Here is a 17500-nt window from a genome sequence, read left to right as displayed (position 1 = left end):
TGCCCTGTATGTGACTCCGGTCTCTGGATGCTGATGGGTCTGCGGTTAACACAGTGGTCTGATAGCGAACTGTAAAAAAAAAACGTGATGCCAACTGGAGTTACTGTTATCACTGGCAATAATTTATTCCTCTTATTCCACATCGGGGGGGGGGCACGGTGGCTTAGTGGTTAGCACGTTCGCCTCACACCTCCAGGGTTGGGGGTTCGATTCCCGCCTCCGCCTTGTGTGTGTGGAGTTTGCATGTTCTCCCCGTGCCTCGGGGGTTTCCTCCGGGTACTCCGGTTTCCTCCCCCGGTCAAAGACATGCATGGTAGGTTGATTGGCATCTCTGGAAAATTGTCTGTAGTGTGTGATTGTGTGAGTGAATGAGAGTGTGTGTGTGCCCTGTGATGGGTTGGCACTCCGTCCAGGGTGTATCCTGCCTTGATGCCTGATGACGCCTGAGATAGGCACAGGCTCCCCGTGACCTGAGGTAGTTCGGATAAGCGGTAGAAGATGAATGAATGAATGAATTCCACATCAGACCTTTGAATTAAACGTCATGGAAAGTTCAGTAAACAAGTTCCTGTTATCCCATATGTTAGAGCAGCTGTCTTTCTCTCACAGTCTCTATTTTTTCCTTTCTCTTTTTAGAATAATAAGGTTAAGCGTTGACGCTGGAGACTCCTTCCAATCATGCTGAACGAACGTCTTTATCAATGATTACGAAATGTTTACACAAAGCATTTGGCGTACAATTTCTGTCTGTACACACATTAACATTAAAGAGAGTATTCATATAAACTTCTGAATGACTTTTGATCCAGAAGATCGGACAACATGCTGCGGTAGAATTAGAGAAATCCCAAAAATATTTAAAAACGATACGACTGAAGAGATCGATACGTTATGGACGACGAAGGAAATACACTCAGCCTGTCCCAGGAGGAGAAGGAGGATGAATTAGCACTGATGTGTAGCATCACTATGCTTTAACAGTGATAGTTTTATTTATTCTCCTTCAGGCTACCGAGTAAACGCTTCCAAGTCCAGAACTCCCGGTCCAGATGTGTCCTCTAGAGACCTGAAACCCCCCCCATTGACAATAACTGCGTCCAAATCCGTCCACCAAATGATGCAGTGTTCCTGCTGCTCATGTAGTCTTTCATCCCTGCGTCTCTCCTCGACCAGACCCGTGAGATCATGTTTTGTCACACACCCATACACTGACACACACCCTGGCGCTCCCTAAAAAGTCCTGATTTCAAGCAGTTATCACGCAGATGCGCACCTAAACAAAAACACTCGTCCATGCCGGGTTCTGGAGACGACGATTAATCAGGAATTTCATAGAGAAACTAAAAATACACACATTGCTGTAGGTCATTTCCTGTTTCGCAAACCGCAGGAAGTAATGCTGAGAAACAGGCATCGGTTGTGTGTTTTAGAGAATATTCTCACCACTTTTTGTCTGTTCGTGCCTTTAAATGAAACTCGTCCATCCTCCATCGTTATTATTCTTAATGTAATGTAAGCTCCTTCCCAGTGTTTGATTATAGCACTGCTTTAGGTCTTGAAGTTTAGCAAAGTTTTTTTAGCCTATAGAATGATTCCAAAGTTAAATGTTTCTGTGTACTGTAAACCCATCAGACATCAGACTTAACATCGATTCTTTCATTACAATGGCACCTCACTCTCACTCATCTTCTACCGCTTATCCAAACTACCTCGGGTCACGGGGAGCCTGTGCCTATCTCAGGCGTCATCGGGCATCAAGGCAGGATACACCCTGGACGGAGTGCCAACCCATCGCAGGGCACACACACACTCTCATTCACTCACACAATCACACATTACGGACAATTTTCCAGAGATGCCAATCAACCTACCATGCATGTCTTTGGACCGGGGGAGGAAACCGGAGTACCCGGAGGAAACCCCCGAGGCACGGGGAGAACATGCAAACTCCACACACACAAGGTGGAGGCGGGAATCGAACCCCCAACCCTGGAGGTGTGAGGCGAACGTGTTAACCACTAAGCCACCGTGCCCCCTGTACAATGGCACCTGCTATAAGTTATTTTATTAGGAATCATGTGAAAGGTCAGTTCTCAAAAGTTGGTGTGTTGCAAGCAGGAATGTATAAGCATAAAAATCTTGGCGACATCGTGATGCCTGGACGAAAGTCTAGCCTGTTTGGTCCGATCTCACAGAAGAGCTACTGTAGCCCAAATTGCTAAAAAAGAGAATGTTAGGTTTGATAGAAAGGAGTCAGAACACACAGAAATGATGGGGCATGAAGCCAGGATGCACTATGGGAAGAACGCAAGCCTAAGAAATTGTTTGAGGAACATGACAAAAAGTTTTCGGGTGTTGACTTGGCCTCCGAATTCCCCAGATCTTGATCTGATTGAGCATCTGTGGGATCTGCTGGATAAACACGACCTAAAGCATCTACTGTCAACGTCTTGGTGTCAAAAAACTCAGCACACCTACAGAGGTCTTATGGAGTCATGTCCTGTTTTCTTGTTTAAAGAATGATGTCACACTGTGTTATTGTGTATTTAGGTAAGTGAGGTAAGTGAGGACAAGAACATTACACTAATGTCTGCAAAACAAAATAGCAGCTACTAAATTAACAGTTCTTTCTTCACCAGCTTCTCTTTTTTTTCTTTTTTCTTGTTATCATTATCAGCTAGTCCTGTTCTCAAGAAACTGCAAAATGTAAACTCCCAGGACTGAAATCTTAGCCATGTCTTCCCACAAACAGGGAAATTTATTTCAGATGATGAAACGTCCCTGCCCACAGAACTTCCAGTATTTCCAGTATTATTGTCATTTTATAAAAACACTAATCTGGTGTGCATCAAGGAACTCTCTGATAACATCCTTAAATACAAACCCACACAGTTCACGCCGTCTTAAACCCTTTTACCACTAGACTGGCATTCAGAAATCGCCTTGTAGGACATTTTCAATCAGTATAGTCACATGAATGATTTTCTGGCTCTGATTCTGATCTAAAACGAGTCATGACTCTGTTGTCTTTCAGTGTGAGACGTGTGTTTTTCTCTCTGCTGAGAACCTTACACTAAATTTTGGTGGTTGAAGATCACCTTCAAATTTTAGCTGCTTATGAACAAGAACTTGGGGCGTCACAGAGAGCAGAAATGGGTTTAATATCAACATTTACTTTAAAGATAATGGTGGAAAGTTTCTATGAATATATTACCCCAAGTAGTCTATGGAAAACGGAAATACTTATAAATAAACTACAAATTAGGGTCGCCTCACACCTCCAGGGTTGGGGGTTCGATTCCCGCCTCCACCTTGTGTGTGTGGAGTTTGCATGTTCTCCCCGTGCCTCGGGGGTTTCCTCCGGGTACTCTGGTTTCCTCCCCCGGTCCAAAGACATGCATGGTAGGTTGATTGGCATCTCTGGAAAATTGTCCCTAGTGTGTGATTGCGTGAGTGAATGAGAGTGTGTGTGTGCCCTGCGATGGGTTGGCACTCCGTCCAGGGTGTATCCTGCCTTGATGCCCGATGACACCTGAGATAGGCACAGGCTCCCCGTGACCCGAGGTAGTTCGGATAAGCGGTAGAAGATGAGTGAGTGAGAGTGAGTAAACTACAAATTATTAAAATCCTGAGTGCTTACTTACATACGTAGACCCTCTGTCTTCCACCACCATGGAGTTGGACATGACAAAGACATTAACTAAGTTAGAAGCCTTTATTTTGTCACATATACATTACAGCACAGTAAAAATTCTTTCTTCACATATTTCAGCTTTGGAGGTTGGGGTCAGTGCAGAGGGTCAGTCATGACACAGTGCATCTGGAGCAGAGAGGGTTAACGGCATTGATCAAGGGCCCAACAGTGGCATCTCAGCAGTGCTAGAGCTTAAACCCTGATCCTCCAATCAACAACCCAGAGCCTTAACCACTTGGGCCACCACTGCCCATCACTGATCATCATGGACACAACAAAACAGGAGCAATTTCCATTTGTTGGACTCCGTGAAAAAGACTTTGCCTTTTAAGACTTTTTCTCATTTATACGTAGCTGCTTGCCGTCGCAGTTCAGGTTTACTCATGCACAAAATCAACCGTTTACATACAAACCACGTGGACAGAGACTAATGAGAGTCTGTGCATTTTCTGCTCCAACATTGTTCACGATTCAGCTTGTTTTGTTTCAGGATTATTTCATGATTTCTATCACATATGGAAATCTCTCCACCAATCTCACATCATACTTCACTAATCCGTGTCCAGCACAGTGTGTTCAGTTCCACCGAGAACATAAGATACGGACGATAAGGCGTAATAGATGCTCTGTTTCTTGTCTGAGTTTGGAATTATAGTTTGGTATTCTTCAAAAATGAAGCCAACTTAATTAAAGTAAAACTCCTTTTTGATATCCAGTTAGATAACGATGCATATCAGTAGCGCACGCAGACTTTTGAACCCTGTTGTGTACACAGAGTCCTATTTACGAAAGGGAAATCGTCTGGTGTCTGTGGATAAAATGCCCCTGGAGGCCGACCGCTGAACGTCACAGGGTGAGGAAGTCGAGCTGAACATTATGACATTATCCAGTCCACTTCCTTACGAAGCTTGTGGATTTTTTATCTCTTGCCCAGGATTTTTTTATCTCTTGCAAAACAAAAAAACAAAAAGAAGAATTGAAATCCTTCAAAACAGAACAGAACGTGTCGACTTAACACGAGACCTCGCTTTATTACGTGTACAGACTTCCTCTAAATCCTCTAAAATGTGTAAATGGAAGGAAACCAACCCAGTCACTCATGGGTTAACGCTCAGCGCTCAGTGTCACAAAGGGCTGTGTCACAAATGGCATCTGGTATAAAACCTGTGCCAATTCAAATATGTGGATGGAGTGCATATGGATGGAGTGCCATCTGTTGTGGCGACTCCGAACCGGGACACAACATAAACATGTGTACTTCAATGCAAATGCTCTAAAAAGTATGACGCTGTTATAATGTCCGTGGGGCAACTGGTGGCTTAGTGGTTAGCATGACTACCTCACACCTTCAGGCTGTGTGTGTGCGGAGTTTGCATGTTCTCCCTGTGCTTTTGGGGTTTCCTCTGGGTTCTCCAGTTTCCTCCCCTAGACCAATGACATGCGCTGTAGGCTGATTGGCATTGTGTGTGTGTGTGTGTGTGTAATTGTGCTCTGTGATGGACTACATGATGTCTCCAGGTTCCCTGCTTTACCGACACATAAAATTACTGTATTTTCCGCACTATAAGACGCACCTACTGTAAGAGCCTTAGATTTTCTCAAAAATCGGCCGTGCGCCTAATAATCCGGTGCGCCTTATGTGTGCACTGAGTTCCAAAAATCTGTAAAAATGTTATTGTGCGACTTTGGTAAGCGCTCCGCTTGATTGACTGTCGGATCATTTCCCACTGACACAGGGACGTAATACATACACTACGTACGCTGGCAGCGATAAACCAATCAGAGAACATTACGTAATACGTACAGTACGTACGCTTACCTCCGCCACGCCTCCGGTAGGTACAGTATACTACCGGTATGTTGCAAAACAACATTTGTTTCTGCCTAACCATTATGCGCTCCACACTCCAGTCCAGTAGGTGGCGGTAAATGCACCTTAGGTTGGTTTGCCATCCGCCAATTAAAATCAGAAGAAGAAGAAGAAGAAGAAGAAGAAGACAACATTTGTTTGTCTAAGGACCCCCGAAAATGGCACCAGTGAAGAGACACGCTTACGAGGCACAATTCAAACTACAGGCTATCAGTTACGCGGTTGTAAATGGGAACAGAGCAGCTGCGAAAGAATTCAACATCAATGAATCTATGGTTCGGAAGTGGAGGAAGCAAGAAAATGAACTGCGCCAAGTTAAGAAGACACAGTAGATGAGGACTTTGATGGATTTGTGGGAAGATTGATTAAAAAAAAATGTGTGTGTATTGATAAATAGTAGAATAAGGTTCAACTAAACTCACTGTTTTGCTTCCGTTACCCTTTTTTTTGTAGACCGTATGTTTTAGCATGCGCCTTATAATACGGTGCGTTAAATTAGGCTCCGAACCAGCACTCAAACTGCCTCGGTGGAAAAGGGGCATTAGTGATCTCGTAAAATTTTCTGAATTCGGGACACTTTTTTTTTTTGTTTAAATATTTATATTTAATTTTCAAATGTACTTTTGTATTTAAGCCTCGTATAGATCAGGCCTGGGAAGAAATCTTTCCAGAGGTCAGAGTTCACACTAAATATACCATCATGCTGGGAATGCAGGGTTTTAAAAGAGCAACTTTCATCTGTGCGGTCTGTAGTGAAGAAAAAAAAAAAAACAAAGACAACAATTTCTGCTTTCAGAGTGTTTACCTTGTCTTGAGAAAAAACAGCTATAGAGCAAAGAGTGAGCTGCTGAAACATCACACAGGGTGAGCGAGATTTCAGAACATTAACTACACCAAACTACCCTGTAAACCCCCCCCTCACCTCCCCGGTTTAAACGTTGGTATGCACCCTGCAGTCAGATGGTTAATGGAAACGGGATGGTGCAGGAGGAGGAGGAGGAGGAGGAGGAGTGGTGAAGATTTTGGGGTCTGGCGAGCAGATGATGATATGATGTAATTCTCTGCTGAACTTTTTCAGAGATGCCAGATTGGACAAAATCCACCTGGTTTGTAACTAATAAATATTTCTTCCATGATTTTATAATTAGATACGAATTTCATTATTATAATTATACATCATTTACACTGAAGTTGTGATATCATTATGGATTGAGTGCAACCGGTTGCTCCAATCTGGCAACCCAGACTGCCACAATGTGAACCGAGTAGAGAGTTTAGCCACACGGTGGAATGGGAAAAATGTCCGACAGTCGGAGCTGGTTTTAAAAGTGGGTTTTAAAGCACAATTTGTCTGCTCACTGTAAATCCAATCCAAACTATAACTCAGCACTTAAAAACGATAAAACATATAAAATGTATAAAATAGAGGATCATTTATGAAGTTTAACCATGACGTTGACGCAAATATAAGGAAAATATGATAATATAATATCAACTGTCTGAGGAACTAGTCGCAGATTTTTTTTTTTCTGAGATGTTGTAACGTTTTTTTATTTCTTTTGTATGATTTTTGCAGCCCAAAATGTTTGATTTTGCAGCTTTTTTCAAAATCTTCTTTTAATGTGCACAGGATTCTTCTTTTAATCTCCTGAAGCAATGAAGACACACATGTAAAGACTTTTGACTATGAGAGCCGTGCTGATGTTCCACACACGGGAACGTTAGAGGGATTTTGCTGAATGCGTGTTTGATGGTGTCACGTGAAATCCTGAAGAGATTGATTTTTTTCACTAATTACAAACTGACAGGGATTTTGTACTTTATTTTATTTCATTCACTGGAATACCGTCCCACAGAAATGACTATAAATCGTGATATTTACAGCCCTCGTATTTTCAGACTCTTATCCAGAGTGACTTCAAAGATGTACGGATAGAGAGAGAAACACATGTTAGTGTGTTACACATTATGAAGATTAATGGAAGGAAATGGCATGTTCCTCAGTTAAGATTTTAACTGAGCTGAACAGACATTTCCTTTAACGAGTACTGTTTGGTGTGTGTGTGTGTGTGTGTGTGTGCGTGCGTGCATGGAGCAGAGACACTTTTCTTTCGAGATGTCTTACAACAGCTGAACTGCTGAAATGAGTCACGCAGCAGAAATTCAACTCAAAACCATGATGCTTCTCTCTCTCTCTGTTTATCTGTCTGTCTGTGAGCATGTCTGTAAATCTGTCTGTATATGTGGCTGTATATCAACCTGTATATCTATCTATATGTCTGTCTGTCTGTCTGTCACTGTTTTATGTCTGTCTGTCTGTTTGTCTCTGTTTTATGTCTATCTGTTTATCGCTGTTTTTATGTCTGTCTGTTTGTTTGTTTTTATGTGTCTGTCTGTCTGCCCCTCCATGCATCTGTCAGTCTGTTGGTCTAGCTCTTTGTTTCTCTGTCTGTCCCTTTGTATTCATATCTGTCTGTTTACATTATGTGTGCCTGTCTGTCTCTCTGTATCTGTCAGTCTGTCTGTAAATCCGTCTCTGTCTCTCAGTACATCAATCTGTCTGTCTGTCTGAACAACTGTCTGTCTCTGTATTTATATGTCTTTATGTCTCTCTGAATGTCTGTCTGTCTGTCTGTGTAACTGTGTGTGTGTACGTTTTCTTGTGCCTGGGGTACATGACCTGAGGTCACATGGGCACAGGGTCATGCCCCCGAGGTCACACCTGTCTGTGCCCCAGTGAGCTCAGTCTTACATCAGAGCTGTTTGTTTTTCTCTGTCATGTTTCCCTACATCTGCTCCTGATCCCACTACCATCAGCTTCACATGCTTTATATCGCACCTGGGGAAGTCGTTGCCTAATGGTTAGAGAGTCTGACTCCTAACCCTAAGGTTGTGGGCTCGAGTCTCGGGCTGGCCACAACTGAGGTGCCCTTGAGCAAGGCACCAAACCCCCCCAACTGCTCTGGGTGTGTGTTCACTGCTGTGTGTGTGCACTTTGGATGGGTTAAACGCAGAGAACAAATTCTGAGTATGGGTCACCGTACTTAGCTGTATGTTACGTCACGTCACTTACCTCCACATTATCTCTGTAGTACACTTGGTGAAAAAGTCTTTAAAGCGTACGAATGTCTCAAAGAAAAAGCAGAAAAATGCAATTTTTAAGGAAATGACACAGTGTTCTGTTACACAGGAAGTCACACCTCTGATCCAGCATCACAAAGCTTTTAAGCTGCAAACGAATTTTTACTATAATCACAGTAGACAAAATCAGCATAGATACAAATGTAGCATCAGGTTTGTTTGCACACGCCTTGCCGAATGTACACTTCCTGTTTGGCGTGGTGTGACTTCCTGTGTAGCAGTTAAACACCATGACAATTATAAAAACAAATATACACAATTTCCTTTAAACTTCAGATAAACTGACTGTAGGTTGGGTCCGGTGGCAAAACGCCGAATATCACGGAAGAGCGGGTGAAAGTTTAATATTATACTCTAATCAATGAGACATTGTCTCTTATGTCCTGTAAAGTTGCTTTGAGACAATGTCCATTGTTAAAAGTTCTATACAAATAAATTTGAAATTGAAATACGTGAAACTGAGAAATTACGCCTCGTGATCTCTACGACAAACATAAAAGTAAATAAATAAATAAATAATAAAGCTGTGAAAGATAACAATACCTGTTGTACCTGTCACTTGTGCTAAAAAAGTAGCAGAAGTTTCATAGTTCTAAGATGACAAACCGAGTCTTATCATGGCTCAATTTGACCGAGCCTTGATAAGACACCGGTCAGTGAATCGAGGAATCAAGAACCGGTTCTGTTTTTTAACGATGCGATGACGGGCAAAGCGCTGGGAGCGGTCACTTTAAATAGCCATGTCTTACCTCATGAATATTCATTGTTTACACTGTTAACAGTCACGCAACCAAATTAACGCAGCTTACCACAGAAATCAGTCACTCGTGCTGCTGTGCTGAGGTACGCTTTGTGTTAAACACGTCTAAAAAAAGTCTAAAGTGTGGATTCATTTCCAAAGCTACAACAATGAAGCAAATCTCCCCCCATCTGAGAGGGTTTTCTCCACAGCTGGAGATACAATAAGCCAGGAAAGGTCTCGTCTTCTCCCAGAGAAAGCAGACGTGTTAATGTTTCTTCAGAAAAATTGCTAACTGTTTTGCTAAGTTGTAATTCTGGATGTTAAATTTGATGTTGGATTTATTTTCAATTTAAATTGATATGAATTGAAATGCTCTGTTTAAAATATTTAAAGAGTGATTAATAAACACAAATGGAAGTGTTTAAGTATTGTGCATTATTTTTCACATTTCTTTTATTATGGAATCGGAATCAGAACCGGGAATCGTAAGGCAGAACTGGAATCGGAATCTGAACCGGAAAATTACTTTTGATACCCAACCCTACCGGTCACAGAAAATCCACTGTGATTTGTGTAATGACTCAATGTTAAAGTCGTGCTGATTGAAAACACTCACACTAAAGTCACGCAATCTCGAGCATTACAGATAAGAAAAGCTACAGGCTCCCAGGCGGAGAACGAGAGACGGATAAAACTTAAATCCTAAAAAAAGAAAAGAAAAGAAAGAAAGAATCGAAATGAGAAAGAAAGAACAGGTGAAAAAATTTGAGAGTGAAAGAATGAATAGTAAGAGAATTAAGAGTGAAACAGAGTGATCAAAAAAAAAAGAAAGAAACAGAAAAAGAGGGAAAGAAAGAGGACGAATTCTACTGAATGAATAAAGAGCAAATGAAAGGAACAAAGTGAGGAGGTAGAAAAAGAGTGAAAGAAAGAAAGAAAGAAAGAAAGAAAGAAAGAGGAAATGAAAAAGTGAAAGAAAGAGCACATGAGTAAATAGAGAGCAAAAGAATGAATAAAAGAAGAAAGAAAGAAAGAAAGAAAGAGAGAAAGAAAGGGAGAAAGAAAGAAAGAAAGAAAGAAAGAAAGAAAAAATCATGAACGACAGAGGAAATGAAAAAGTGAAAGAAAGAGCACATGAGTAAATAGAGAGCAAAAGAATGAATATAAGAAGAAAGAAAGAAAGAAAGAAAGAAAGAAAGAAAGAGTGAAAGAAAGAAAGAAAGAAAGAGAGAAAGAAAGAAAGAAAGAAAGAAAGAAAGAAAAAAAGAGTGAAAGAAAGAAAGAGTGAAAGAGTGAAAGAAAGAAAGAAAGAAAGAAAGAAAGAAAGAAAGAAAAAAGAGTGAAAGAAAGAAAGAAAGAAAGAGTGAAAGAAAGAAAGAAAGAAAGAAAAAAAGAGTGAAAGAAAGAAAGAAAGAAAGAAAGAAAGAAAGAAAGAGAGAAAGAAAGAAAGAAAGAAAGAAAGAAAGAAAAAAAGAGTGAAAGAAAGAAAGAAAGAAAGAAAGAAAGAGGAAATGAAAAAGTGAAAGAAAGAGCACATGAGTAAATAGAGAGCAAAAGAATGAATAAAAGAAGAAAGAAAGAAAGAAAGAAAGAGAGAAAGAAAGGGAGAAAGAAAGAAAGAAAGAAAGAAAGAAAAAATCATGAACGACAGAGGAAATGAAAAAGTGAAAGAAAGAGCACATGAGTAAATAGAGAGCAAAAGAATGAATATAAGAAGAAAGAACGAAAGAAAGAAAGAAAGAAAGAAAGAGTGAAAGAAAGAAAGAAAGAAAGAGAGAAAGAAAGAAAGAAAGAAAGAAAGAAAGAAAGAAAGAAAGAAAAAAAGAGTGAAAGAAAGAAAGAGTGAAAGAGTGAAAGAAAGAAAGAAAGAAAGAAAGAAAGAAAGAAAGAAAAAAGAGTGAAAGAAAGAAAGAAAGAAAGAGTGAAAGAGTGAAAGAAAGAAAGAAAGAAAGAAAGAAAGAAAGAAAGAAAGAAAGAAAGAAAAAAGAGTGAAAGAAAGAAAGAAAGAAAGAAAGGGTGAAAGAAAGAAAGAAAGAAAGAAAGAGAGAAAGAAAGAAAGAAAGAAAGAAAGAAAAAAAGAGTGAAAGAAAGAAAGAAAGAAAGAAAGAGTGAAAGAGTGAAAGAAAGAAAGAAAGAAAGAGTGAAAGAAAGAAAGAAAGAAAGAAAGGGTGAAAGAAAGAAAGAAAGAAAGAAAGAGTGAAAGAAAGAAAGAAAGAAAGAAAGAAAGAAAGAAAGAAAGAAAGAAAGAAAAAAGAGTGAAAGAAAGAAAGAAAGAAAGGGTGAAAGAAAGAAAGAAAGAAAGAGAGAAAGAAAGAAAGAAAGAAAAAAAGAAAAAAAGAGTGAAAGAAAGAAAGAAAGAAAGAGTGAAAGAGTGAAAGAAAGAAAGAAAGAAAGAGTGAAAGAAAGAAAGAAAGAAAGAAAGAAAGGGTGAAAGAAAGAGTGAAAGAAAGAAAGAAAGAAAGAAAGAAAGAAAGAAAGAAAGAAAGAACGAACGCAGAGGTGTATTAGGAGTGGAGGAAGGAGGAAGAGAGGACATGTGTAATGCTTGTGGTTAGTAGAGCGAGTTGAGTGATAGAGAAATAAACTTCTGGTGGAGGAATAAAAAATATTCAGGTTGGAAACAAATCCAGAGTAAAATCAAGACGGAGATTCAGGAGCAGAGAAAACACGAGTCAGAGCGAGCAGCAAACTGGGACACGGAGACACAGGACGAGTGTCAGGAAGTCACGCCTTAGAATGACAATAAATACACAAGACTTCACACAGAAGGAAGCGGGACATGACGGACGCAATCCCACAATCCCATGCGCCAAAGTTCCCTTCATGAATAATTCATGAGTTCAGATGACTTCCACAAATCACAGAGCGAGAACGCTGGGACAAGAAGAGACAGCTATTTTAGATTTAATCTGATGACATGAGCAGACGTTAAAGAAGTCAGCCGAGGTGAAATAGACCACAGACGTTAAAGGTCAAAGGTCACCGAGATAAACACTTTCTCCTGGTTTTTCAGGTCACGTGTCTTTTCTTTGTCAGCGAAAGTGTAGTCTGATCGCTGCACATAACAGTTTTCTTCTGACGTCGCAGTTAAACAGTGTGGCGTCTCGTCGAGGTTTAAAGATTAATCAGTTCCTCCAGGATTATTTTTGGTGATTGTTTCAGCCAAAGATTATGATGTCATACGGCGGGACTCGCAAAATCTGTGTAAAATCTGTGGGAAAATTCAGAATATCAGCGATTTTGTGTTCATTCTGTAAAATCGTGACAATCTTAAGACAGTGTTTAAGTCAGTCACGCTGAGTTCTGAAGTAGTCTAATGAAGATTTGTACAGAAATCATGAGAAACTCATCATGTGTAGGTTAATGTGGCGTAATTACGGGTCGTCCCGGAGACCTGGAGCCAATCAGATGGAGTCAGAATGGCTTTCATTAGCAGACGTCCAAGTAGAGAAGAAGGTTTAAAGCACGGCATTCTGGGACATTTCATACAGCTGACTGTTTACTGCGTAGATTTAAGGGGCAGAAGGGAACCTTTCATTTCATTACAATTAGACATTACAATGTCTGTTCTCTCTCTCTCTCTCTCTCTCACTCTCTCAGTCTCTCTCTCTCTCTCTCTCTCTCTCTCTCTCACTTACTCTTGATCTCTCTCTCTCCATCTCTCACTGTCATCTCAGTTATCTCTTTCTATTTTAAAAGCACATTATAAAATTAGCCATAAAACACCGGCGCAGCAAGTCTGCGGCCAGAGATAAACAAAGACACGCGGAGATGAGAGAATCAATTAAACCAGATGAAGTAAGTGAGGTTACTGAGTTCGGGTAATAAATATAGAAACAAGACAGTTTTACAGCTTCATATCACATGACATGGCTAGCAAACAGAGTTTCTGATCAGCGCTAGCAGTCAGAGCTAGCATTCCACACTGGAAACACACACACACACATACACACACACACAATCACACACACATAGGAATGTTCACTTAATCAGTGTATGCAGATAAACACAGGTCAGACGCATGATCACAGACCAAGCAGATGATCTCACAGTAAAGAAAAAGAAACTTAACATTAGCACTTTGGAGTGAAAAGTGCTAACACCTAATGAGATAAAAAAGGGATAAATTATCACTTCATGTCATGGTACTGTGATAAACTATTTCCTGAATAAAAAAAAAAAAACACTGACACAACATTGTTTTGAAAAAATGTTACAGCTACAGTAGCATTAGCCAAATACCAGCTAACTAATCTGACTTGTTTAGTCGAATGTGACACAGCAAGCACTGTTTTAAGATGTTACAGCTAGCGTTAGCCAAATATAGTAAGAAGTACAATTTGAAATGAAAGTACTTCACATAAAAAAGTTATCTAATAGCAGCACACTGTAACTGCTCACACACTTTCCTTCCCCACAGGAAATAATACACATCAGTCACAATCTTCCCGACAGGAACAAATACACAATGCCCTTTTTAAAAGAAAAAACCCTCTTACAATCCATTCCATTACAATCCATATGTGTATGTATGTTAGATCACTTCTTGTACAATAAACATCAATATCTCTGTAAAACAATTCTGATTCATGTATCAATTTAACAACTCATTTTTCTTCTCTGCTATCTGAAGCTGAAAATGTAAATTAATTAGAAATGTAAACTAATCAACTCCGTCCAGGGTGTATCCTGCCTTGATGCCCGATGACGCCTGAGACGCCTGATGACGCACAGGCTCCCCGTGACCAAATGAATGAATGAATGAATGTAAACTAATCAGGAACAATCAGAAAGCGAGTCTGCTTACTGTAGGTGTGCATGATATGTATCACTGTATCAGTACCGTATCCACTTAATATTGATGATATGTATATCCAAAAGTTTGTGCACACCTGATCATCACACCCATACTGTATGTGCTTGAAGAACTTCTTATTCCAGCTTTATTTCACTTTACTGTTCTAATAAACTCCACGCTTCTCTTCTGGAAGGCTTTACACTAGATTTTGGAGTGTGGCTGCGGGGATTTGTGATCATTCAGCTGCAAGAGCATTAGTGAAATCAGACTCTGATAATGAGGATAGTGAGAAGATCTGGGATTCAGTCATTTCCAGTTCAGTGGGTGGAGTCAGAGTCAGGGTTCTGTGGAGAACAATCAAGTTCTTCCACCTTCATTAAACTTTGGTAACCATGTATTCACGGAGCTTGCTTTGTGCACAGGAGCACTGTCATGCTGGAACAGTGTTTGGACCTCTTAGCTAGTTAATGGGGGGAAATAATAATGCTGCACAGTTTAGAGAAATGGGAATGATGGTGCTGTGGTGTACAAACTTTTATAAAACATACAAAACATACTAAAATTGTAAAACATACAAAGGCTTCTGTTCATAATTCTATACAACTGTGTGTTTCTAATTTAGGGAGGACAGAAATTCAAACCAAATGACAAGGACAAATGACACAGCACAAGAGTTTACGCTAATCAGCATCTAGAACGAGAGAAGGAATAAACCGAGTGACTGCAGAAGCATCAGGTTGCTCTGATTGCAAGAGTGTTTATATGCATGCAGGATATTCCAAGCATGTTCACTTGTTTCTCATGCACACAATATAATTAAAGCCAGATGGCGGATTTCTGGTCTGAAACCACAACCACCTGTGCAAAGAGTAGAGGAGAGTTAAAGCCTCAAATATCACTAAGATATCACACCCACATCAGAAGACACAGCACCATACAGATAGAGGCAGTAGAAAGATATGTCAGCACGTGTGTGTGTGTGTGTGTGCACACTTCTAAAAAGCTTACAAGTTTACATCACATGCATGACTCAAAAGCAGAAAGGGGGTGGGGGGTATGTGAGGAAAAGATGAAGAACCAGAAATAAGAGAAAAAGAGAAAAGTGTCAATAAATGTGAGAGAAAGAATGGTGGATTTGAAACCACTCAATATTACCTAACATTCTCTATACTTTAGCTCTACTGAATACTGGATTCTGATTGGTCAGAAGGTGTCAGTAATTCTTAAAAAAGTAGAATACACTCACCTTAGTAGATAATAGATACATAAATAAAATAAAAATGGTGTATGTTTGAGAGTAACACCCTCGTAAGAAGAAATAGTACAGTTCAGCATCCTTTTTTATAGGATTGTGGTGGATCCCAGGATCACTGGGCATGGGATAGAAATACAGTAATATCCCCAGACTATTCATTCACTCCTAATAGAAGATTAAAGCCGCAAAGTCGTCTACCAGTATGTTTCCTGGACAGTGAAGCTTATTACCGAGAACACAATAACACAATACCGAGAAAGCAATACACTCCAACGTACACACACACATTTTACAACACCCGTACAGAGCAATGAGTAAATGATCTGATTAGCAGAAATCAGATGAGTTTCTTAAATGTTTCTCTTCTGAGGTCACAGAAAGTCAACTGGATGTTGTGAAAAGGTTTCTGGATGTTGCGGACTGGGGCTCGGAGATACTGCACCCGAGCAGGAAGCTCATGTATACTCTTGTATGTACTGTAGTGTTTCCCAAATAATCCTGGGCTATAGGGTATGTGTTTAGAGTCTGAAAATAAGCCTTGCCACTTCATCTGCCACTTCAATACTATTACAGGTTGTTTACACATCACTGCATTTGTTCGGGTCAAATCCTGTCTATGCTGCTTATTCATTCACTATTCATTCATATTCACTTGACCTTTCTCAGGCCCACAATGGATCTGGACCTTATCCCAGAGAGCCAGGTGGAAGAAGTCACTTGGATTGGATGCCAGTTCTTTGCGCCACACTCTCACAGACTCTTTAAGACATTGGGGCAATATCCAGTCTACTAGCCGCCTACCTGCATGATTTTTGGACACTTGAAGGAAATCTGTAAGAAACCTACACGTACACAGGCACATCCGTACATCCGAAACTCCGAGCGCAGGAGCTAAACTGAGGTGGAATGAACTTCTAACCAGAATCTGTCACTATCTTGAAAAAGCAGCTAAAGACCCACCTAACTCTTAATCTGAACACTTAACTAATGCCTAAAAATCTCTACTCTGTGCACGTGCTCCCTAGCACTCTTGCATGTTGGTTCTACTCGCATTATCCTCTGCTGGACATATCACTTTGCTTGGATTTCCTCATTTGTAATTCGCTTTGGATAAAAGCATCTGCTCAATGAATACACTGAGGACGCCGAATACATCAAGACACCTTACACACATATTTTCCCATTCACAATTTCATGGTGCTAATGTTACATTAATGCGAACGGATCTCAACACTCAAGGGATGTTATTTAACAGCTTCCCGTGGAAAACATGGATGCTCGAACCTGCTTTGGAGTCAGTATGATCATGCTGCAGGTGTATCACCTACATCACCTTCACCTCTCAGGTGCTCAGGCAGCACGTCAATAAACCTTTATATATATATAATGATATGGAGTGTACAGCAAAATATAAACTGCAGTGCAAAACGCGTAAAAGACCAAACTAAAATGAAATAAAATTAATAAAATAAATACAAATGAAAGTTAGTTTCTCCAAAGATGTGCGCACTAAACTGCTTTGATCACTTAAAGTGCACGCACTTAACGTTATGGACTCATCACTAATGCATTAGGAGCAAACAGCTCGAGGCATTTGCGCACAAGTCGCGCGTGCGATGGAACAGAGTCGCCGTTTTTAGTCTCTTTTTTTGTAGGGGAAAAGCGCTTAACACTGCGCAAACGTAGTGACAAATGTCTCTCTCTTTACATATATATATGTATATATATGCATTACTCACCGAGCAGTGCCGCGAGTCTTAAACATTGCTCTCCAGAGCGCATTTCGAGCTGTCTCGCGCTTCTCGGATCGTCTCGCGCGCCTATAAGCGGTCCTCCCGTTAAACGTTTCAGTACAGAGAAGAAACAGCAGGAGCTGTGTGTGTGTGTGTGTGTGCGTGTGTGTGTGTGTGTGTGTGTGCTACTGAAGAATCCAGCGCTTGCGTTCCCGCGCGTCTTCTCTGTGCTTGTCCCAGCGCATTAGGATGGTATCGCCCTCTGCT

The 17500-nt window shown here is 40.5% G+C and overlaps 1 protein-coding gene across 1 annotated transcript in view; it reads right to left on the bottom strand.

The window, feature by feature from the left end:
• itga1 (integrin, alpha 1) overlaps nt 1-17421 on the bottom strand; it is a 62778-nt gene extending 45357 nt beyond the window's left edge. The window contains exon 1 of the mRNA XM_060896716.1: nt 17240-17421. Coding sequence (XP_060752699.1) covers nt 17240-17282 — 43 coding nt within the window. The 5' untranslated portion in view covers nt 17283-17421. The remainder of the gene's footprint in view (nt 1-17239) is intronic.
• Nucleotides 17422-17500: the final 79 nt, after the last annotated feature.

The sequence above is a fragment of the Tachysurus vachellii genome, chromosome 20 (genome assembly GCF_030014155.1).
Source record: "Tachysurus vachellii isolate PV-2020 chromosome 20, HZAU_Pvac_v1, whole genome shotgun sequence".
NCBI lineage: Eukaryota > Metazoa > Chordata > Actinopteri > Siluriformes > Bagridae > Tachysurus > Tachysurus vachellii.
This window is presented reverse-complemented; position numbering and strand designations above follow the sequence as displayed.